Source organism: Megalops cyprinoides, chromosome 12, assembly GCF_013368585.1.
Source record: "Megalops cyprinoides isolate fMegCyp1 chromosome 12, fMegCyp1.pri, whole genome shotgun sequence".
Lineage (NCBI taxonomy): Eukaryota > Metazoa > Chordata > Actinopteri > Elopiformes > Megalopidae > Megalops > Megalops cyprinoides.
The window spans coordinates 14,689,863-14,715,870 of NC_050594.1; the positions used below are offsets into that span (position 1 = coordinate 14,689,863).

At 37.1% G+C, this 26,008-nt stretch overlaps 1 protein-coding gene across 1 annotated transcript in view; it reads left to right on the forward strand.

The window, feature by feature from the left end:
- Positions 1-21,977, forward strand: part of LOC118786488 (nuclear GTPase SLIP-GC-like) — a 76,949-nt gene extending 54,972 nt beyond the window's left edge. The window contains exons 21-22 of the mRNA XM_036541552.1: positions 20,556-20,646; positions 21,130-21,977. Coding sequence (XP_036397445.1) covers positions 20,556-20,646; positions 21,130-21,197 — 159 coding nt within the window. The 3' untranslated portion in view covers positions 21,198-21,977. The remainder of the gene's footprint in view (positions 1-20,555; positions 20,647-21,129) is intronic.
- The last annotated feature ends 4,031 nt before the right edge of the window (positions 21,978-26,008 follow it).

Below are 26,008 nucleotides of genomic sequence, written 5' to 3' on the forward strand. Positions count from 1 at the left end.
CAGGCTGTAATGGGCAGAGCTGTGAAACCGAATCATTAGTATATCAGCTGTGTTTATAAGAAAACAAGTCCAGCCTTGTTCTGCCTTGTGGGCTGGCAAGCAACGATACAAAGGAAATCATGTTTACCAAGAATGATACAGAGGAAAACAAAATCTAAATTAACATAACTTGAGTATTAATAATAGTCTTTGTGTAGGAAACTTAAGTTTTTTTATGTGGAGTTTTGAGAAATCACTACTGAGCACAGCAGTATGGCGGTACTTTATTCATGAGAGCAGGTAATCCATACAGAGATGTGGTGATACTTTGCACATGATATGAAATATGAAATTCCTGTAGCTATGTGGTGGTACTGATGAATGTGAACAGGCAATTCCTGTGGAGGTGTGGTGGTGCTTTATGGATGAGAACAGGTCATTCCTATAGATGTGTGAGGGTACTTCACAGAGAACAACTAATCCCTACACAGTCCCTACTCTGGTTTCTTTCCATTGCTTCCCTAAATTGAAACAGCAAAACCGCCCATACATAGTTGTGTAATATAACATTTTAAAAGGGGTGTGACAGAGAAACTGTTTGAGACCATACATATGCTTTTATTTAGATGTTCACCCTGGCACACCCTGATGTCAACTGCACCTTACAATGTGGATATAGCATGCCAAACGCATGTGTAAGATTTGGGCAAGGTACTGGAATCTCTAATCTGTCTGCCTTATCCTTACTATAAATGCAAACCTAAGAAAAAACAATTTCATTACAGCCATTTAAAGACACCAGTCTCCGCTTAAGGACAGGTAAGTTTTTTTACACCATGATATTTTTATGATATTTTGACAAATGTGATGACAAATGTATAATATCAATTGGAATGTAAGAATGCATGTATCCCTTTTCCGTAGGGAAGTAACGTTGGTTTTATATTGGACATTCACTACTAATTCGCGTTCGATTTTAAGGGACCATCATCAAACTACCGATTTTTATATTTCTATAATTTGTAGAATAGCTTCCCATCCATATCCGATAGATATCTGAAACCAAGGGTATTTTAAAGAACATTCAACTTCACTACCCTGTTGTATTCTCTATGACACACCCTAGTGGAAATGATAATGCGAATATGAGAGCAGGGCTGATTATAGGAAACGAAACAAAGCAGATCAAACTCCAGACGATGAAAGGGCCGATTTAATAGACACGGATTGTTTGTTATAACCTTTGGAATACAAGAGCTGAAGATTTTCAACCCTCCAATCAAGCATTGGTACGTTCATTGGGCAACCTATTTTCAATCCCGTTAAGATTAATTTTTCATAGATTAATGGTAACGTTTCATAGACTTTCAGGGTAAATGAGTTGTCTGAATGTAGTTGTCTGAATTAAATGCAATTTGTTTAATTCCTCAATTTCCTAAACAGCAAGTTAAGATTAATACTAATCAGTTGTACGCAATTGTTTAGTTGTTTAGGGACAAACTAGCATAAAAGTTTTTATCCCCCCCAAACATTGAACGACAAGGCATGTTCCTGTTTCCCCAGCACTTACTTGTTAAGTACGCTACAGTCAGCATTGTTCTAACACTGCACACGTTACCCTGAACACAAGAATCGAGGCACAATATATTAGCCATTATTACACCGTAACGTGTATAGTTCAAAGAAATAAGTACATGTGTAGCAGGATTAATATTGACATTATTATTTCACTAGTATTTCATATCCATGTTGCTGGGATTAGCTATTTTTAGTTATTGATTTCTCTGTGGTCGCCTATCTGCTTTTATTTTGTTGAATTGTTTCGGTGTTCTTCCTGTGTTGAGGAATTTTGGGATTTTAGTGATTCATGGGAGGTCACTTAAAAAGGGATTGTGGCTAACAAAGGGTTAAGTCTCCTACGCATCCATATTTCTCCCCTTTTACTGTACGCTCTGATGAGCGAGGTCAGTGTGACATGTGCTCCATGTACAACTTCTTTATAAAAATTGATAATATCCATCCACAATCAACATGTATAATCCCCTGTCTCACATAGGTTCTGTATGTTTTTATTATTTGTGTATTGAGTGCAAATTTCGCTTTTTAATTATTATTTTTAATACATTCGACCGTATACCGACATGACATGCTAAATGATTGACAAGCTAACTGCAAGCTGCAGGCTGTCAATCAGCTAGCTTGCTAAAATTTTCCTGGATTGTCAAAGTCAAACATGAGTTTGGTAACATGGATGTTCCATTATAAAAAAAACTTATTGCCGAATCGAGTGTTTGATGGTTGTGTCGTCGGGGCTATTGAGAGTGATTTGCTGCGATGGTTTATTGACGGGTGGAAACGTTCATTCCACGGAGCTTAATCATCTCGAAAATAAAGTACGAATAAAATACTTAATGTTGCTTTGTTGCGTCACTTGTAAATAACCCTTCTAATCTACTGTTCTAATCACACGTTTGACCAGACGATGCAGGAATCACTCTAGAATACTCGCACCCCGTTTGACCGTACGCGCGAGAGGGTTAATAGGAAACGTGTTTACTCTGTGGCTGCGTGGCGTTTACTGCAATCTGTTATCTGTCTGCTTATTGTTGTCCCATAACTCAATTTGAACTGGCGTGAATGAAACCCTAGACCTTGTCACACACATACACAACACATACACAGCATCTATGTTTTGTGATTACAAATGTGATGGCAAATGTGTAATATCAATTGGAATGTAAGAATTTATGTATCCCTTTTCCATACTCTCTATGACACACCCCAACGGAAAAGACAATGATGAAATGAAAGTAGGGCTGCTTATATTAGCGGGAAACGAAACTAAACAGATGAAACTCCAGACAGTGAAAGCGCCGACATATTAGACACGGATTGTTTGTTATAACCCTTGGAATACAAGAGCTGAAGATTTTCAACCCTCCAGTCAAGCATTGGTACGTTCATTGGGCAACCTATTTTGAATCCCGTGAAGATGAATTCTTCATAGATTGATGGTAACGTTTCATAGTCTTTCAGGGTAAAACTTAGCTCAAGTTGGCGTCTAAAAGGCATGCATATTTGAATTATATTTTAGAATAGTTATATTTGATTCTTTGAGGGTTTGAGGCCAGAGATCGCATCGTATCTCTGGTTGGCGATATAAAATGCAGATGAACTGTGTGAATCTTAATGGGGTTATGATAAAACAGCAGGTGCCCTTGTCAAGAGGACCGATAGTGATCGGTTTCTAATTTAGAATTTCATAGTTTCAAATAAAACCTCATTTGGTTTCCTTCTACTGCTATTCTGTTTTCTTCATGGTTATGTTTATACATTCAATCCTGTGCCCGTAAACGGCTAAAAGCGGGTAAAACCCAGCGACGACTGGCAATGTCTATACTTTTATTTGATTGGTAGCGGATATACGAAAGCTTACCTTATTGCCCAGCAACTGCCCGGGCTGTCGGTCTGCCGCGCGCATCCACATCCACGACCACACCGTGAGTTCAGTTGCAAGCTAGAGGTAACGTTATTATTATTTTTTAAACTTTTTATTTATTTAGTCATTTTTCGGACGAGCCACCAGCGTCTTGTGTCAGTCACATTGTACTCTGGAGTACGTTCTTGTGAAAGAAGTATCCAATCTACAAACAGAATTATATCTAAATGGCTTGGCTTCTGCAAATGAAATGACAGTTTTAGTTGATATTATTCAATTTTCATGTCATAGAATATATGATTGATTTTTATTTCTAATAATATAATTAAATGTTTCCATTTTAAATTTGCATCTGGACACAATGGACCAGAGCGAGGTGGTGTCTCAGGTACAGAGGCTCAGAAGGCAAGGAAAAACAACATATGAAATGCAGAAAAATAATGTTTTCAACCATCGCTCATAAAATGAAAGGGCATACACAAACAAACAAAAACAAACCAGAAGTATCCTACAGAAGCTGCTGAGCATGTTCACATCTCTGATTTCTGATGGGGACTCTGAGGTTTAGGGATCAATCCGAGACATGCATGTGCTTGTTGCAAAACACTGCCAGCATTGCAGAACCATCTCATGACTGCACACTGCTTAAGAGGCTTTTTATAGTGCGAGTGTAACACTGAATGCATGGTCTTGCCCAAAAATTACATTCATTGTACAGAAAGTATTAATCAGATTCATGTATGTCAGTATGTGTGTCATGGAAATAATGGTACACGTCTTAAACTCGTGAATTATTTACATAAATCATAAAATTGTTATTATAACTCTCTTGTTTTTTGTATTTCACTCTGCTCCAATCAGATTTCAGTCACAAGTGTGTATGCCAACAGTAAAGTCTAATCACCAACAAACTTTTTTCACCCATGCTGTTCAAAAGAGGACTGTTAAATGATACTGTATGATAGGCTATTGGATGATATTCTAGGAAATGACAGGCTTTCCCAGTTAATTATTTCCTATTTTAAGCTCAGGTTTACATATTACATAGTCTTTAAGATGTCTTCAAAAAGCAGATTTTAAATGTCCAATGGTGACAGACTCCCTCAGCTCATTGGATGAGTGAGTGGTGCTGGAGTGGAGCTTCTGTGCACTCTAACAAGGTAATCTGAAAATGACCTACCTTGACCTGTGCGTTAACAGCGATTGGTTCATAGTCATCCTTCTCAGCCATGAAGTAATTGACAGTCAGAAATGTGTCAGTTTCATCCCTAATCAACCAGTATAGTATTGAAAGTATTGAAAGTAGAAAACTTACATAAGCATGTGCCATGGAAATACAGGGAATATTATATTATATTATTATATCTGAGGTCAAAATAAAAATTGTATTCACAGATGATCTCAAGACATGTACTTTCATGACACATGCTTTGGTAAATTGTATACTTTCTATACTGTCTTGGTTAATAAATGATCTTTTCTTAGGCTATTCATTGTATTTCATTTGTTTGTTGTGTGCTAGGTAATTGCGGTAACTGCAAAGTAATGAACATTAGCTCTGAAGGTAAGAGATGACCACACAGTGGAAGCTTTGATATATTTCCAAAAAGGAATTGCCAGTCAGCAAACAGTAGTAAAATAAACTAGCTCAGTCCCTCCTTTTAAAGTTGCCACTCTGGCCACTCACACTGCTAGCTATGCCCGTCAAGGCTCAGGCAGGGACTCAGGCGCGGACCACGGGAGCTTCGGGTTCCAAGCGTCTTTAATGGAATCGTCAGGCAGAATCACTATCAGAAAACGGGCAGGGTCGAAAACCGGAAGGCAGTCCGTGGACAGAACGAGGATCGGGAAACTGGAGCAGGCAAAGCCGGGAACCGGACAGGCAGGCAATCAGGCAAACGAGGCAAGGAGGCAGGCAAAAATGAGGTCTGGGTACGAGCAGGGTCAAAAAAAAACAAGAAACAGGCAGACAGAAGCAAAACGCAAACGGCGGGGATGAAACAGGCGAAAAACACTGTGACGAACTAGCAACAGGACAGGGAAAAGCAGGGAAGATATAGGGCAGGGCTGACGAGGGAATGGAAGCAGGTGTGCAGGCAATCAGGCGGGTGGAGACCGGGCGGGGAGCGGGGCATGACTAAAACACAAGGAAAACAAAAGCACATGGGCAAGGAAAAACAAAAACACAACAGCTAAGGAGGCGGAGCACTGACAATGCCTGCAAGCCCCATGACTAGGGTGGGGATAGTGGCAGGGCATGTCTTTGTTTATTTCGTTTTTTCCACTACTTTGCCGCTACTTGCGACAAAAATGAGAGACATGAAAATGAATTTAAAATAATTTACAAAATGTTGAACGGTAGTTTAATTAAATTACATTGTATGTAGCTACAAACACTCCTTTAGCTAAATATTTCCTTGAAATCTAGTTCTAGCTAGTTCTAGCTAAAGTTATCACAATATAACTCTTCAGACAGACATTTTTAAGCTGGCTTGCATTTATAAAAGGAAATAGCTGAGCCTTATTGCTTGTTTGGAGTGATAATTTACTAGTGGTGGATGATTAAAATAGAAATGAATAGAACAAATGAAAAATAAATGTTACTTTTATTTCACAAAGTGAAGTTTAATTGATCAGGTTCATACAATCTTAACTTTGGTAATCAATGTAGTCATTTTCTTCTTTGTGAATTGACAGGGAACAATATCAAGGCATGTTTGACTTAGGTTAAAACATTAACCAAACAGGCTCAGGACAGTCAACAGGATTTTTAATTTTTTTTTTGTCAAGTGTGTCATCAAGCTTTATGGGTGTATTTAATTAATACTTTTAACTTTCCCTCTCAAATAGCTTTGCTCAGAAACATCACAAGTTCCTGCATTGAGCTCTGAAAAGGGAACTGTTAACAGAAAATTCCTTCAGTACTTAAGGTACTTGAAGTACTCATAGTATATATATTTTTTTTTCATTCACTCTAGTTATACATTGTATGGCTTGTATAACAGCCTGCCTACTGCCACATAGTAGTTTTCCATAGACTGATGTAGTGGTTGCAGAAAACATGCCTGTCTGAATGGTGACTGAAAGGAACAATCTTTTAGAATAGTGAACCAGTACATGCATTACACTGAAGATTTAGTCATTTGCAAACTGTGCAACTCTGCTGGCTTGGCTTGCAGATTTTCCAGTACTTTAATTATAAAGTTTAAGTGTTCATAATAATGAATGACATTCTGAACATGCAACAGTTTACATTTAAAATAAAAAACATTTCAACTTGATATAAAATGTCACTTCTTGCTCTTCTGTGGACACACATGATCTGTTTTGGCTGCTATATCTTGTGTGATACATTCAAAGGTGAAATCTAATTTTATGCATTTCCCCCTTGGTAGGACAGTGAAGACACTGCAGACTTTTTTCCAGGCACTACTACGATGTCCGAAGCAGGTCCCTCTACTCAGAGGATAGATGCAGTGGCATTTGCAGTGCAGTGTGGGAACAGATGCAACTGCTGCCAGCACATGCGGAAAAACATTGATCAATTTCAGTGCACGTTTACAAAGAAATCTTACAAAATCACTTCAGTTCTAACTTGTAAGACATCAAGCCTTATCTACATCATAGAGTGTAACAAATGCCAAGTGCAGTATGTTGGAAAGACGTCAAGCTCTCTGCAGACAAGATTCAGGAGCCACAAGGCCTCCATTGTGAAGAAACAATTTCGACCAATCCCAGACCATTTCAACAGTGCTGGGCACTCCCTGGAAGACCTGGCCATATTTCCTATTGAGCAAGTCATTGATCGCAAAAAGTTAGCTGAAAGGGAGGTGTACTGGATTGGAGAGCTTCAAACAATAGACCATGGACTAAACCTAGTGCCATACATTAGTGGTAAGCATGTTTGATATCTATCACATACTAAATTATATGATAAATTTGGACGGCTGGAGTGTTTTTTTTTCCAACAAAGGGAGGAGGGATACAAAGTGTTTCCACAAATATTGATGTTTCACTTTTCGTAAAGCACTTCCCCCAAACTCATGTAACAAACGATTATTGATTATATTATATGTAGATACCACTAGTATTAGGGATGTATTAGTCATTAAATTTTGGTTGATGACTAATTGTAGGACAAGTAAGTGCAATTAATAGTTAAATGAACTAAATTGTGAGATTACTACTACTTTTGTACTGTTATTGTAGTTTAAGCCAATGGTTTAAGCCTTTCCAGTTGGGTGAAGTTGTATTGGACTTTGCTATGAGATCCATGTTGCTCAGTGTTTGGTACTGCAATAATAACGTCAGGAAAAAAGAATCAATATGGAAAAAATACAAAATGCAACTATATATAAATGTTTTGCATTTGCCATTACAGCAAGACAGCTGGAACAGGCTGCTGACCAAGAAATTCCAGTGGGACCAGATGAGGGGACTTCAAAAGAACCCAACAACTATGAGTACATAGGAAGTAGAGGTGGCGCATGCATACCCAAACTCTGTCTCTGCTAGTGCTGACGTTAAAGATCTCCTGTCTGATCTCCAATTTTACGAGTATTTCTGAAAGGGTGTGCCCAAAGACACCACTGGAACATCATAGGCTGTTGACAGAGACAGCAGACACAATCATTTATTTTGCTAATGACACTACACTTTGGAGTGAAGCAGACAGTTTTGAAGTTAGTCACAAAGGGCAGACACTTTGTAAAAAAAATTTAACATGAGCAAATGTGAAGCGCTACAATTTATGTAATTACGCATAAAACTAGAAGCCCCTATGAGTGTTTTTAGTAAATCAGTCCATCACATTAGAAGCTCTTCAGAAGGCAGAGGGAAGGGAAAAAGACTCTTTAAGATACTTTACAGTCCTTTAATTCCGTAGATGTGTTCCTGAAGAACACCACATTATGGTAAAATCTAATTATAATAATCCATGATTGAATGAGAATTAAGGGTTCAGGTACAGAAGGTTTCAAAAACACCAACATGACTGACATGTTTCTTAACAAATTTCTTTACCACGGTTTTTGTTATTTTATAACCTTGTTTACAATAACATGTTCTAGCCTCCCATTCATACTTCCACTAGCACCACTATTAAAAAGCATGAGTTGTGTGTGCAGGCTGAACAATGACTGAGGTGCATGGATGGCATCTGGAAGCAGCATCCAGCAGCAGCCCTGCTTGTGAGACGCTATAGCGCATCAAAGCAGCCGCACAACTGCGCATTCCTCTTTGCACAACATAATTATGTTTACGGAATCATGTTATATCTAATCTGCAGACGCTTTGTAAAAATGCTCCTCAATACATTCACCATATTACATCCTGTCTGCGTTTTGAAAACCGGCCATACAGGAGAACGGTTTGTATCAAATGAAAGATCATGGAGAGACTCAATACATGTACAGCAATCTCTCTGCAAAAGGAGACTCAGGGAATTTTAATAAAGTTTTAATAAAAATGGTGAAAGGAATTAATAATATGGACTACACAAGCTATTTCAAGTTAAATTTCAGGGTGTATGAAGGTAAATTTCTCATTGACATTCACTCAATTTTCAATATCTGGCATACTGCAGCTGACTAGGACTCATATAACTGAAGTAGAGGCCCTTATTTTTAACAAGGTTTAACACAGGGTTAAACATACACTACACCAGTAGCGCTGAAAGTGTGGCCCACAAAAGTGTATTTAATAAATAAATAAATATGTATTTGTGTGTGTGTGTGTGTGTGTACGTATGTTATAACAGGATCAATTAATTTACTGAATAGAGGAAAGACTAGACTGCATGTGTGTTTGTGTGTACTTGTTACAGTGCACACAGATGAGATACAGACCTACAGAATCCCTTGATTTCCATCTTTCTTCAGTCTCCTCACTTCCATTTTCTCCACTCTCTCTCTTTCACCCTGTAAATTAATTCATACCCAGTGAAAGCTAAAAGAAAGCACTGTGATGATCCTGACCAAGGGACTCCAAAAAAAAGAAGGAAGAAGAAAAACAAAAAACGCACTGTTTTTTCTGATGAAACGGAGCGACTTCTCCAGACCTGTGAGTGTCCCGCCTGTTGTTCCATACCCCACAGCAATATTCTCAAGCAGTGTTATCCCATGTTGTTCTAGAGTACATCTAAACCAATATTTCATTTCATAATGGTGAAGGAAAAAGATGGTAATTCTCTGAAAAATTATTGGCACTTAAGATTATACTGTTATCATTTAATATTTGTGCTATTATATAATGGGTCACTGTAATTAATTGTGAAATACTGAAGACTTTTGAAAAATATTTGGCCAGAAGTCCAGAAGATGGATTTAAATGCTGATTCCCAAATATTTTTGTCTGGATTCATGGTAAATACATTTTAACCAGTGAAGTTAGTGTGCATAAAACAGCAGTGCTACAATGATGTGCAGAGTTCTAGTCTACTGATCAATGCATTTATTTTATAGTCATTTACACTCTCTGTTAATAGATGAAGATGTACTAGAGGATGGAAGACAAATTGCATCGCAGATTTACTCCAAACTCACAGACATATCCTGCAGGACGGCTGAAAGCAAAACATTTCTGGAGGAGTTAAAGTAAAACTTCCTTTGTGTTGAATACTGTATTGTTTATAATGTCTTGATTGGAAAGTTCATTCATTTATTTTCACATGTATGCATATCTGCATATCTAGTTGTAATTGTGCACTCCAAGTCTCCCTTACAAAAGAGATTTCACTATTATGATATCATAAAAAATGTGTGAATTATTTTGATGGAAAGGTATTTATTCTATTCCCTGCAGACAGAAGACTTCAGCTTTGAAAGAACAGAGTTCAGAAAAGAAAATTTACATTGGATTATTTGGCAAGACGGGAGCAGGGAAGAGTTCTTTGATCAATGCCATTCTGAATGAAAACCAGCTTCTACCCTCAGGAGGCTTGCATGCATGCACTTCAGTCTTCGTGCATATGCAGGCCAACACGGAGTCCAACAAATACAAAGCTGACATTGAATTCATCAGCAAAGAGGTATGCTACACAGCAGGTGCTTTATATATGTAAATGACAGTCAAAACAGTAAATTAATTTGTTCAGTAATTTTTATAAAGTAATAAAACACATGCTTGGCTCATTGATGTCACTCATTTCACTTGAAGCTGGTGCTTTAATTGCCTCTGTCTGTAAAATTTTGCAAGCATGCTATATCAAAGTCTTGACTTTTTCTTCTTGGTTTAAAAAGGTTTTTAATGTTGACTGAAAATCTGAGCTAATAGGCCACTTCATGGTTCATTTCTTCCAGTTTGACTCACCTTATGATCTTCATTTTTGTACACTGGGAATTTGATTCATGTCATTTTTTCCCCAGTAAGGCCACTTTCAATCACATAACAGAGACATTACGATTCCATGGTTACTAAATCACTGCCATTTGTGAGAACTGATAAACTTAGAGGTTGATTAAAGTTCCTGGTGTTGGTAAAAAGTTTATGGTGAAAGACAAGTAATCATTATTTTAGGACTGGGAGGCAGAGCTACGTTTCCTGCTGGAAATACTGTCTGACACAAATGGAAATGACTGGAATGATATGGAACAAGGGAATGATGACCTTCGAACCATGGCAAGAGATAAAATTACAGCCATTTATGGAGCCGACGGACAGCAGAGAAATTATAGTGAATTGGTGGGAACAAAAAGGTTTCCGGAGATTCCGGATACAGGCTTGAGGACCCTGTCTTTTGAAAGCGTGAGTCTAACAACTTCTACATACAATTGTGCTCTCTAACTCCAAAGTGAATAAGAACATAAGAACATATTATGACAAGAACAGGCCATCTGGCCCAGCTAAGCTCTCCATTTCGTAATTAAAGAGTATCCAAAAGTGCATCAAGTCTAGACTTGAACACAGCAGGGGTCTCTGCCTCAACTACATGACCTGGCAACCTATTCCATGTATTGATAACTCTTTGTGTAAAATAATATTTCCTTAAATCAGTGTGGAACTTACTCTTAACTAGTTTCCATTTATGTCCTCTTGTTCTACAGACTGAACTCACCCTAAAAAAATCTATAATAGTTAACCTTATTGAATCCTTTTATAAATTAAAAAACCTCAATTGAATCACCCCTAAGCCTGCTCTCGCTAAGTTTAAATAGGTTAAGTAACTTGAGTCTTTCCTCGTAGCTTTTATATTTCATGCCAGGAACTAATTTAGTTGCCCTTCTTTGAACTTCAATATCTTTTTTATAGTGCAGTGCCCAGAACTGCACACAGTATTCCAAGTGAGGTCTGAGTAAGGCATTGTATAATTTCAATATAACCTCCTTACATTTATACTCAATACTTTTGGCTATATATCCCAGCATCCTGTTGGCCTTTTTTATTGCTACAGCACACTGCCTAGATCCTGTTAAGCTTGGGTCAACTATTACTACCACGTCTTTTTCAAATTGAGCACATTCTAGTTGTTTCCACCCATGAAGTAGTCTTGTCTAACGTTCTTATTTCCCACATACAAGACTTTACATTTATCTAAATTGAATGGCATCTGCCAGGTATCTGCCCACTATTTTGCTACTAACCTCTGAATCAAGATCATTTATGTATATAAGAAATAGCAAAGGCCCCAACACCCCACTTCATACAGGACCCTGCTCTGATACAATTCCACCCACAGTTACAGTCTGCTTTCTACTAGACAACCAACTTCAAACCCACTCAGTGATAGCTCCAGTAATTTCATTTTCAGTATGAGCCTCTTGTGCGGAACTTTGTCAAATGCCTTTTGAAAGTCCAGACAGATAATATCATAAGCTTGGTTTGAGTCCAAACATGCTGTAGCTTCCTCATAGAAGTCCAGGAGGTTTGTTAAGCACGACCTCCCTCTGGGAAAACAATGTTGGCTATCATTTAAGACACCATTTTGTTCCAGGAATAATTCCAAATTATCCCTAATGATGGATTCCAGTATTTTGCATGTGATGCAAGTTAAGCTGACAGGTCTATAATTTCCTGGATCAGTCCGATCTCCTTTCTTGTAGATAGGTACTACACTGCCATTTTTCCAGTCATCTGGCATTTCTCCAGTAGTAAAGGATTGCTTAAAAATAACTGTCAGGGGCTTATAAATCACCTCTGCTAGTTCTCTGAGAACTCTTGGATATATTCCATCAGGGCCTGCTGCCTTATTTGTTTTAAGTTTTTGAAGTTTATCTAGTACTTCTGCATCATTTAAATCAATTTCCTCCATAAGTCTCTGAGAACTGACCTGCACCTGAAGGCAAATGTGAAAACACTTCACTAATGAAACTCTTCACAAAGTAACTGTTTAGTGTATCAGCAATAGCTTTATCATAAACCATAACTCCATCCTTATTTTGTATACCTCTTATTTCATCCTTAGCTATCCTTTTTCAACCGTAATATTGAAAAAAGCGTTTAGAGTTGCTCTTTGCATCTAGTGCAATCTGTCTTTCAAAACGCCTGTTAGCTTCCCTTAATTTTTTCGTAACTTGAGCTTGCATATTACTGTATTTAATTTTATTACTATCTGAGCTCTCCAACTTAGTACCATAGTACTTTATATGTTCCTTTTTATTCAGGTGTATGGATACATATAATATGAAAGACATTTTATATTTAAATATACCCGTATATATGAATTACAGTCCAAATATATTTTCTTTGAATAAAAAGCACCTAAATATTTTTTTTACAGGCTAAAGAACTGTCTCAAAAAATTGGCTGCTACATTCGAAGTGACAAGAAAAGTGAACAGCAGTTCTGGCCTCTTGTGAAGCGTGTCACCATCTCCGTGCCTAACTGTCCAGCTCTCCTGGATCGAATTGTACTGGTGGATCTTCCCGGGGCTGGAGATGCCAATAAACACAGAGATGAGATGTGGAAAGAGGTACCGTCGTTCTTTTATATAGTTTGATCATTTCCGAAACCAACATTTGAGATCTTAATTATTCAATAGAAAGTTTGAAAGGTAATTTCAGTGTTCTCTGTCAATTTTTTCATTGTAGTGTTACTAGGGATGACTAGTAGAAAAACATGAATAATGGGACACTACCAATCGATGGTTTTGCGATAAATCTATAGTTAGAAAAGCCTGAGCTTTTCTAACTATCGATACTCAGTCCAGCTAGCCTTTTGTAATTTCATTTTATTTGGACTACATTACTGTCAGTCAATTCATGAACATCATGATCGGAGTACATATTTCTGCATCAGTGCTTATCAGTCTTAGCATACAAACACTTTACTGACACAGTACTCTGCTGATTATGTCATCGTTTCTCAGTCTTGTCATCAAAAAGTCTTCATCAGCTACACTTTTTATTTTCTGTGCACCTTACTGTATTGACTCTCCGTCATTAGAAGCAGAGTACCATGTCAGTTTTTCCGATTTGGTAGGTTTGAGGTTGACCTGTTGTGTTTTAACATAAGTTAGAAGAAGTAGTCACTAGCAAGTGTGTCTAATTCACTGTCTCCGCAAAGGAAAGGTGGCAGGGAATTAACTGACTGAGTATGCTGGCAACGATGTAATGAAGCAAAATCATTATATTTAGCTAGGTAACCTGGTTTTATATCTAGCTGGCTTCCTTCCATACATTCAGCTTGGTTCAGGCATTGTTAATGTTTGCGAAACACAAGTAGGCCTACATATGTGTGAGGTTATTTACAGTCAAATAACATCACGGACAGGGAGGCCTACACATGATTATCTTATTTTTACTCTTTCCACTCATGTTCTGGTACATTGAGAATTAATTAAGGACATTTTTATCACATTTGTATGGTATATAAAGGCTATAAAGAACTTTAGTTTATGGTGTAATGCCAATCTGCATTAAACTCATCAAAGGGGAAATTAGCAACTTTCAAAATATTTAGAGTTTTAAGATTAGTTCATATTAGTTCACAATGTACATTTACAGTTGGATGCAAATTCAATTCATGACAAAACAAAGTGCATCATGCACTGTGTTTTTGGGCTGCTCTCAATTGGTCAGAGCTAATGAGCATGTTACACTTGACCACAGGGAGTGGTGGTCTGTTTAAGGAAAAACTACATTGAGCATCCAACTAAAAACAAAGAAGTAATGTGTTAAAGGATGAGATGGCCGACTTTGCACTGGTCTAATCACTTCAGCCTGAAGTGATTAGATGGTGATGATGTGATAGTGTAGTCATTAAATATGGTCTGATGAAGGTGTCCAGAATGGTCATTACAAGATTTATTTTTTTCAAAATGACTGCAATTGCTTAAGGACCTATTTTATGTTTGTGCCTATTGCTGTTCATTAGCTCCTGGCTGAACTTAAATTACTGGCTGTTCTCTGGATAACTTTGCACAGTAATTCAAAGGTAGCATTTTCAGGAAAGCTGACTGAAAATATTTGTGTCTTAGTGTCTTAGCCTGTGTTCCTCTGTCTGGATTGTCAATGACATCAACCGAGCTCTGTCCGAGAAGGTTGCCAGTGAGATCTTTGAGAACACTTTGAGAACCATTGCTGGGGGAGGAGAATGTCACAATATCACCTTCATCTGCACCAAAACAGATGTCGTCAATCCAGAGGAAATCAAAGAGTTAATAAGTTATTCATTCTTTTACCAATACTAAGCCTGAAAATAAGTCCTAAATATATAATTCTGAAGGCACCCAGATTTAAGATATTATACATCTGTAGTATGTTTTTTTTTTTAATTTTCTACTTTTCCAATTTGTGCAGGAATTACAATATTACGGATTCAGACCTTGAAATGAGTGGAAGTGAGGTAAGAAGATTATGGCATTAATTTTGAGGTTGAAGTTTTGTTAATCATAATTGAATTAATGAGTTAATGATTCAAAAAGGTTTTTCATTTAACACATTGATAGAGGTCAACATTTTTTTCTCAGGATTCTCCAGATTATGAGAATAAGGAAAAGCAGGCATGCATAACGTTCCGTAATGAGAGAGCGAAAGATGAAATCACCACACAACACAAAGAGAAAGCAAAGGTGAGTTCTTTGTAAGACAGATAATATTTAGTCTGTTTCACAGAGAGGTTTTGTGTCATGCTCTTCCACACTGAGAAAGAAGAACTTAAAAATACATACATGCATTACTGAATATACCATTTTATCCCTGAGTAAATACATTGAGTGAAGACAAGGCTATTTTTAGCTACCTGTATTCTTAGCAGGTAAAACCTCCCAGCTATTTACTTACATCCAGATGGAAATGTACATCATAGCATGTAAAACGGAGAATGATATATTTAATATATAACCACAACCATTTTTATCGTATGAGATGTGCATGTCAGTAGGGTTCTTCAGTCAGTTCAGTCTGCATTCTGTGATTCTGATTAAGAGGAACCACCACCACCTTCTGTCAGTCTGTCCATTTGATTGTTTTGGAAATTGAGAGCAGAGTAAAGTACTCTGAGTAGAGTGGTGTGCTACCATTTGATTGTTGACATGGACAAATATGACTGTAATGAGGATGCTCACTGTGAGAAAAGAATTTACTTACATTTCAGATGACTTTGAGAGTTGCACAAGGATATGGTGGCACTAATGCAGGAGCCATGTTTGACAGCTTGTGTTTCTCTGCCCTTGACGACAATATCATGAAGATGGGACCTGTGAATCTTCATGAAATAATCTTTACTCCTTTCTTTATTCCTACACCTAAAAGGCTAAAAGGCAGTGGAACCTTGAGTTTTTTTATAGCCCAATTCTAATCTTAGGATTGCTGTATGGATAAATGTCAGATATATACATTTTTGCTTAAACATTTCCATCTATACATTTTCTGTGAATAGCAAATCAGACAACAGTGAGAACAGTATGTGGACTCTGTAGGGAAGAGGTCTTTGAATAATAAATCACAGATGTAGGATGTAGCTACCTGCACCACATGACCTCAGCCTACACAGGAAATGGACACTTTGTTATACTTTTGTGCAAAATAAACATGTTTCCAGTTCCATTTCCAGCTCCAGAGCAACTGTATTGTACAGTAATGTTTGAGTAATGATAATAGAATTGAATAATGCTTAATTTTAGAAACTTCTGCTTGGTGATGAAGGGGATTCAGATTTCTTTGATGTGTTCACTGTGAGTGCAGCAGAATTCAGGAGAATCAAACAAGGAAAGTCGTCTGTTCTGGAGCTCAATGAAACTGGTAAAGTACACATGAGCACACACACACACACACACACACATACACACTATATATAATATATACATATGTATAGTGTAAAGAAAACGATGATGAGCAACAATAATGATAAATATATAACTTTTTCATATAACTTTTTACTTCATTTATTGTTTTACAAAGAAATACCATCGCTGATGGAGCACATCAAGAAAGTGTACGTCCGTCATTCCTGGAAGGAAGTGAAAGATTATGTATCGGATCTTTCTGGAATCGTTTCATATCTTCACTTTTTAAAGGATGCCTGCAGTGCAAAGGTACATCACTCCATTGTGACTAATGTTTTTCTGCACAAACCTTTATAAGTTCAAAATGAGCATTTTCTTTCTTGCTGAGCTACTGTGTATGAATATGTGTAGTAAAATCACTGACAGGTAGATTATACTGATGGGAATGGGCTGTGTTTGTGTGTTGACAAAAAGTGAATAGCACCCAGTGCTGTTGCCGAAAGGTGAGTGGGTACCTTTAACAAAGTGGCAACAAATGTTGTCTTTCATAATTGCATGTTTTACAGTGGAAAACAGCATGAAATGTTCTAAAAAAGAGCACAATTACAAATCAATAGAGAAAATGGAAACATGTTTCAAATACTGTCCATAACTAGCTTACATTACATTACATGCATTTAGCAGACTCTTTTCCACAGCGACTTCCATCACAAGAAAACATTCAATTTAAATGAACAGCAATGTCAGACCAGGCTCATAACACTCCTAGACCGGTGAGTGTGAGCATAACATTATTCAAGCCCTACCAAGTATACTACGATACAACAGTCTCTAGAACACTATAATACGTCGTAATACTACACCTAAAATGAGCAAGAAGTAGTAGGTGTTGGGGGTGGGGATAGAAGTAGACCTGAGATGCAATCTGAAGAGGTGGGTCTTCAGTCTGTGTCGGAAGATGAAACATTCTTAAAACATAGAGCTAATCAGCTTTTAATGTAAAGTATTTATATGCATTTCTTTATTACATGAGAAAAAATAGCGTTAACCAGATTCAGTTTAACTATTTGCATGTTATTGTTGTAAGTTGCCAGTGCCATAGAATTATAAATAATTCAAATAACAGTTTGTTGTTTTTTGGTTTGATTCTGTCTCATTTGGTCTTCATTTGGTGCCCTTTCTTTTAGAATTTGTAATTTGTTTGAAAGTAATAACTGTGAGGCGGTATGACTTTAGTTGATATTAAGATGATTACAAGACTCAAGGGCATTGGTTCACATCTGTAGAAGACATCTTGCTGAACATCTAACTGAGTTGCGCAGCCTTGTCTGTCAAAATGCTTTATGTAGTAAGTGCTATGATAATTCAAGGTATGAATTTCACTGTTAACACTCAGAAAGTTTTTTTCACTTATTACACCGTTGACTGAACATATAACTATTCTTTTTGCTTTGTACTTACAAACTGATTATTTAAATAATGTGTTAGTACAGTGTGTTCCATTGATTTGGATCACTATATGCTCTTGATTCATCAGTATTAGTAATTCCTATTAATGGAGTGCACAGTATTAATATGCCCTTCATGGTGTGATAAAACCTTACCTCAGATTTGAATATTTTAAGTAAAACTCTTCAACAATCTTTCAGGTACAGTGTTCACAGTCTCTAGAGTTCCAACGACTTGTAAAAGAGCTGAATGCAACTGGTGAAAAACTGCATCGAGATCTAAGCACAGCTTATGGCACGCTCCAGACTAACCTGCAGAAGGGAGTGAAAGCAGCTGAGAAACACTGCCTCGGAAATGCCATGAAGAAAGTGCTGGAGCCAGTGAGTTTAAAAAAAATCAAGGATTTAATCAACATGTAACAGACATCAGTGAAAACATTTACCCACACCCAGATTTATAACTGCACACATGAATAGGGCCCTACTTTTCCTAGACCATGTGACCTGTGGGGATTAAACCTGTATTTTGATCGTATCCTTCTGGTTTGCTGTTGGAGACATGCTTAGTTACCTAAGTGGGGCCCAAGGTGGAAGGCTACATGTGAATGGTTTTATTAATGGTACAATAATTTCACCATGGGGTGAAATAAGAGTCTGCAATAGTACAGCTTTTATTAGAACCCATCCATTTATGTAAAAAGAAAAAAGACTACAGCAACCACTGAACACCTTTAAGCAACAACCCCCAAACAATGTCTTTGGTGAAACACAGAAGCTTTGTCACTATAGACATCCTCCTAAGCATGTACCAGATTCATCTAGAGTTCTGAGCCACAGCCTATTTTCCAACACTGGAATAATGCAATAGAACCCACCTTGTTTACCAGCTAGGAACAGGCTACTTTGTCCCTAGCCTCTAATACAAAAGTTCAATCGAGAAGTTGCATATGTTAATTTATTTTTCATTTTGCATTTGTTTCATTTTTCATTTGTTGTTTTTGTTCTCATCTTCATCAAGGGATGGAAGGACAACAGAGGCCACCACAGGACACTCAAAGCCTTGTGCAAATGTGATGGATATTACAGATCTGGCAATGGCGATATAGTTGATCTAAACTATACTCTGTCAGAGCCCATGTACAAAGAGATGAATGAAAAGAACATCTTTCTGATGACCTTTGGGTGAGTGACACTCATCTCTATTATTGTTACATGTCTTGGTTTCACTAGAGCCTCTGGTCATCCCGGCTGACTTTTGTAGACCTTTGCTTACCATAATGCACTTGCAGTACTTTAGTAAATCTGACCCCCATTGATTACAAGGTTTATTTTTGCTGTAACTGGAATTTTGTACACATTCATCTTTGAATTGTTATTAAAGCTCTGAACGTTCAAGGAGGTCAATTAAAGGGAACTTTGAAAGTTTTCAAGAGAACTTCATCAGTAGTGAGCTTCTAAAAAGTCACAAAAAGAACAGAGAGATGTACCTACGGCTGGTGTACATTAGGACGGAGGTAAGAAGGAAGATTTTTTCTATTCCTCTCATACTGCTGACTCTCAGCTGCACTCAAATATTTAATGCACTGTTTCTAAGTGTTTCTTGATTTCTTGATCACATTTCTTGGATATGCACCCCACATGTCATACGGATTTCTAGAAATTACCTTACAATTTCAGCAATCTGATCATCTTCTTTTTAATTTCAACTAGCAAAGTAAACTGTTGAAGAATCTGGAGAAGGAAATCCTTAAGAGAAAGAAGTCCATCTACAATTCTGTCAGTGATTCAATCAAGGACACCATGCAGTCGACATATGAAGGTAGGCCAGTTTCTTTTACAGAAAAGATTTATTTTAGTTGTATCAATAAATTGTGTGTTTGACTGTTGTCATACATGATTATGAAGGAATAGACAGTTCTCCAGTTCCTAAAATTTGAAGAAAAAGAATTTTCAGGTTTAATGATTATTTTAATGGCTGTATTTGTGTTTGAAATAAATGTAAGAAATGTAATGTAATAAACACCTGAAGTCAAATTAGACACTAAAAATTATATTGTGTTACTATGTGATTGAATATGCACTACATTCCTTGCAGTGGAATCTAATGTGAGAATTCATTTTCAGAATGTGTTGGAATCACTGGAAGATCTGCTTTCACTGAAATTCAAGGGAAGCTAAAAAATAAAATTGAATCTTCCAAAAACACCATGTTCAAAGAGGCCATGGAAAGGATGCTGAAACAGTTCAGTGGCCTGCAGGTTAGTTTTCTCTGGAAAAATTCAAATTGCCTTCATGGGAAACTTACTTTCAATGACTCAGGATCTTAATTCAGTGTTTGTAGCATTGTGGTCATTTAAAACAAGGGAGTGGTAGTGTTTGACCAACCTTTTTTGTTTTATTCAGTCATTGCAAGCTGCATCAAAACTGATTCTATGCTCAATAATTGTCAAACTAATATTATGCACTCCTCTGTTTCACACACATTCCATTTTCTTGTATATAAAATTTACTCTGTCCATCTTCACAGACAAAGATTGTGGAGGAAATCAAAATAAAGATGAAGACCTCTCTGATGGTGGCTCTAAGACAGATCCCTGATGATGTCACTGATCTCCCAGGTAACCAGCTTAAAAGACCTTAGTGAGGAAGATCGGAGTATCCAATGTTCTAACTATGTCTAATCGCAGTGCATTCTGTCTGTAACCCAGTGTAACTACTAGTATAACTAATGTTTTATTTTAGCTGTCTGGAGCTCACTATATTTAATGAAAAGAATTGTGAAAGGAAACAATGATAAAATATGTTAATACCAGCTTTAATGAGTTACTTGGTGTTATTGCATTGCAATAAGATGAAATCTGAGCCCAGTCATTTTTTAAAAATACAGGTAGATCCATTCATTTATTAGCCCATCAGTACACATTATTATTATTATTATTATTATTATTATTATTATTATTATTATTATTATTGTTGTTGTTGTTGTTGTTAGCAACAGTAGTAGTGGTATGTATGTTCTATGGATTTTCAAGGAGCAAATTTTGTACTAGCTGAACCAATTCAATGAGAGTTGGCGGTAACAATGTGATTCTTGTTGTCAGATGTGGAGGAAGAAACTGAAATGATAAAACGATGCTGTGAAGATTTAGACCTGAAAATTTTCATTTAAAAGACCAGCACACATGGATGAACATCATCAAAGCTGCGCTTTCAGAGAGCTGTGACAACTGTCTCAGTCAAAAACAGCAGAACTGTTAAATATTACATTATACACTTGATAATCTGTTATGCATTCACTCCTCCTACTTTTATATATTTTTATATTATGTATGAAAAAAACACCCTGAAAATAATTGAAGTGCAGTATCTGAGAAAAAATCTAGTTTGGAATCAACTGCACATCTTTTCTCCTAGAAGAGTTTGTGTTTAATATGCAATTTCATATGTAATTTGAAATAATCCCCTCTGAGAGGACTTCTTATTTGGATGTACCAAGCACACACAAATCAAATTACTTCATAATCCGCACATTCTGATGTTGGTACACACATTTCGTGATGTCAAACATTGTGACATCATTCCATATTGACCATGAGTGATGTGCCTCTGTGTCTGCCAGTCAGAATTGCTAACAGACAATACTGAATTCACCTGCCAGTTCACTTGCTGGTGTAACTGGCCCATAATCCTGTGGAAAGTTGCTTTTTTGCATTTATTTCTCCTGACAGATATTTTTCATAGTTATTAGTGTCAGCACTCACTTTTAAGTTTTGCATTTACAGTAAAGGCTGTGTTATATAAACTATTAATACATTTCCGAGTTATATGGTTGGGTAGAACATAGCAAAGACATAGTATTCAGCTTGCATGTAACATTTATCTTTCCTTTGATGCTGTTTCTAAAAAAGTCCTTTTGCTGATCAGAGGAGCCTCATTCCATACTGCAGTAAGCCACCAATAATCTGGTTTTAGATTAGAATTTAGAGTTGGAAGAAGTATAACTGATGCTTGTCTCTTATTTGAATCATTTGCTGTTTCTCAAAGTCAAGGATGCTTCCTTGGTAGGACGGGTCCTTCCAAGTCAAGTCCTTCAGAGGCTAGGCAAGACTCCTTCCTAGCATTCGGAGAACAGATAATGGAACAGTCTAGCAAGTGTGCAGGTGTGCGTCATTAATCCAAAAAGGTCCCGCCTTCAGTTCTGCGCCACAGACTCTTGTACGTGCGCATGGGATTGTGGGTGCTTTAAGGACACTGAGGATACATGCTATGCATCCTTGAAAATTCTCTGAACGAAGGACTCAGTCAATGGTAGAATTCGAAGCATCCTTGACATCTAAGCTATTAATACATTTCCGAGTTATATGGTTGGGTAGGACATGGCACAGACGTAGTATTTCAGCTTGCATGCAGCATTTGTCTTTCCTTTGATGCTGTTTCTGAAAAAAAAAGCCTTTTTGCTGATCAGAAGAGTCTTAGTCCACACTGCAGTAAGCCACCAATAATCTAGTTCTGAATTTTATTTTCCTGTGTTTAGGTTAGAATTTAGAGATGGAAGAAGTATAACTGATGCTTGTCTCTTATTTGAATCATTTACTGCTGTTGTCAGACAGTTGATAGAAAGCAACAAGTCCACAGCACTGTATGGTTATGACATCATAATCTCTGCTATCCAAGCATTCTAGCGGTATTTTGAACAATTCTGTTTGCATTTTCATGATCATTGCAGTAACAGGTACTATGAAATATCCTTAAAATTTTAATATAACCTCATGTTCATTATTAATTTCAAATATGTATTGCCATTATATTCCATTTAAATAATACATGACACAGTTTCCTGTGATAATTTTAATGTTTGTACTTGCTACTGTTTTTCTTTCTCCTTACTCACAGTCAAATTTTAATGTGTAATACAGATAAATGAAAGAGTGAAATGTTAATCAATAGTGAGATACTGAAAAGTTTTACTTTACAAAGATTGTGTAAGAAAGTATATGGTCAAGAGAAGAAGGTACCAGGATCATGTACAGGCCAGCAGCCACAGCACCCTTTTGCCCTTTTCTCTGTAAGTGAAGTAGTCCGTTGTGGTTGGGTATCATGAGAACTTGAATGGAACACCTGTGGGTAGTGTTCTTTGTAGAACAATAAGGGCCACTCTTTTGTGGAATAAAACTTTTTCTTTTCCAAACTCATACTTCTGCTTCTTATTACTTTTTCATGATCATCAAGTGACAAAGTGAGTAAGATGGCCGGTTGAAACTTTGCTCTTCTCCAGACCTTTCCTAATTTGATAATATGAATCATTGAAACCTGAAGTAAAATTTACTGAAGTGTGTCTAACCTTTAATAATTATGTCTGAATTGTGAGGAAGAAAGTGGTAAACACTTTCTGGATTTTTTTTCCATCAGCGAGGTGTCAGCATGAAGGGCAGAAAAAACAAGTGCGAGCACAGTTCCAAACAGAGCACAAGGTAGAGGGGGGCTGGTTAAAGCCGTGAAGTGCCACAATATTTCCTAAGTAATTAGCATGTAAAACCACAATGCAAGCTTTACAGATGTATGCAGAAAGTTAATGAATGTCGGAAGATTGATTTTAAAAAAGCAAGTAAAAAGAATCACTTTATTTTACTGTCCTGATCCCTTGGAATTACATAGTAATTTCCAACATTCATTCCTAGTGGTGTGTAGAAACAGCTTGCTGTCACAGTTACTGGTACATACAATTACTGGTCACATAAATGTTACCATTTACCATACCGTCACAGCAGTCAAGGAATGGCTATTGAAGACAGGTACGTCGGAGCCTGCTGGCTCCACCATATAAGGACTTCCTGGGCTTGTTTCCTGGCGCGTGCCCTGCTCAGTGCGGGGAAAAGCGAAGAGGGCGTTGGTGAAACGAAAAGAAACAAAACTTTGACCTGAGCGCATTACTTGCTGAACAGTAGCTGTAGTTGCTGAACTTGCTGAAAACTTTGGGGTAGGTCATTCTTAAGCCTTTTACAACTGTAGAATTCTTTTGTTCCAGTATTTTATGTTTAATCAATTGCATTTCAACAGCATTTATTTACACATTCAAATTCATAACCATATGTGCCGTTTGTAAAATTTCGGTTTGGAAGTGAATGGGGGTACAAATTTCATTGTAGCAAAAGCCAGTCATTGACAATATAAGGAGCTGACCCTTGACAATTCATAGAGTTCTATGGGATGAAACCTGTGTGACTCACAGCAGGGGAACCTAAGTGATGACTTTGCTCATTTGACTTATGGTAGCCCTAACTGAAAAAATATTAATTAATCAGATCAAAAAAAGTGGGACATATAATTCCTATGCAAATATCTGCAAACTGTCAAACTGGTTACAATAAGGAACCTCCATGTTTTGATTGTAACCTGTATGCAAACAGTTCAGACATTGTTTCTGAGTCATTCCTCACTGTTTTTAATGTCACTGTTTTTGTTGTCATGCCATCTCTGTTGAAGCAGGTTGTAATGGGCAGAGCTGTGATACCGAATCATTAGTATATCAGCTGTGTTTATAAGAAAACAAGTCCATCTTGTTCTGCCTTGTGGGCTGGCAAGCAATGATACAAAGGAAGTCATGTTTACCAAGCATGATACAGAGGAAAACAAAATCTAAATGAACATAACTTGAGTATTAATCATAGTCTTCGTGTCGAAACCTTAAGGTGCTAATCCCTACACAGTCCCTACTCTGGTTTCTTTCCATTGCTTCCCTAAATTGCAACAGCAAAACCGCCCATACATAGTTGTGTAATATGGCATTTTAAAAGGGGTGTGACAGAGATACTGTTTGAGACCATACATCTGCTTTTATTTAGATGTTCACGCTGGCACACCCTAATGTCAACTGCACCTTACAATGTGGATATAGCATGCCAAACGCATGTGTCAGATTTGGGTAGTGTACTGGAATCTCTAGTCGTCTGCCTTATCGTTACTGTAAATGCAAACCTAAGAGAAAACAATTTCATTACAGCCATTTAAAGACACCAGTCAGCTCTCCGGTTAAGGACAGGTAAGTTTTTTACACCATGATATTTTTGTGATATTTTGACAAATGTGATGACAAATGTATAATATCAATTGAAATGTAAGAATATATTTATCCCTTTTCCGTAAGGAAGTAACGTTGGTTTTACATTGGACAACTACCAATTTTTATATTTCTATAATTTGTAGAATAGCTTCCCATCCATATGAGACAGATATCTGAAACCAAGGGTAGTTTGAAGAACATTCAATATGGCTCTTACTACAGCCAATGTATTCTGACATACATAAGCATTTATATTTTTAGTGAATTTTTATTATGCATAAAATTCAATAGCTCCCCATCCATATGAGACAGAGATCTGAAACCAAGGGTATTTTGAAGAACATTCAGCTTCACTTCCCTGTTTGATTCTCTATGACACACCCTAGTGGAAATGATAATGCGAATATAAGAGCAGGTCTGATTATAGGAAAACGAAACTAAGCAGATCAAACTTCAGACAACGAAAGGGCCGATTTATTAGACACGGATTGTTTGTTATAACCTTTGGAATACAAGAGCTGAAGATTTTCAACCCTCCAGTCAAGCATTGGTACGTTCATTGGGCAACCTATTTTGAAACCCGTTAAGATGAATTCTTCATAGATTGATGAAAAGGTTGGATAGTCTGTCAGGGTAAAATTGAGCTCAAACCAGCCGTCTAAAAGGCATATTTGATGCTTCGAGGCCAAAGATCGCATCGTATCACCAGCTGGCGATATAAAATTATAATGAACTGTGTTTCATCTTAATGGGGTTACTGTAAAGCAGCAGGTCCCTTCGTCAAGAGGACCGAGTGATGGCAAGTCATGTTGTCATCTAGTTATCTGAGTGGCATTTTTGTGAACAATTTGTCACATTTTACAAACACTAGCCCCCTGGATTTTTATTCAGTTTTAGTCCGATCTCTAGAGTGTTCTAAT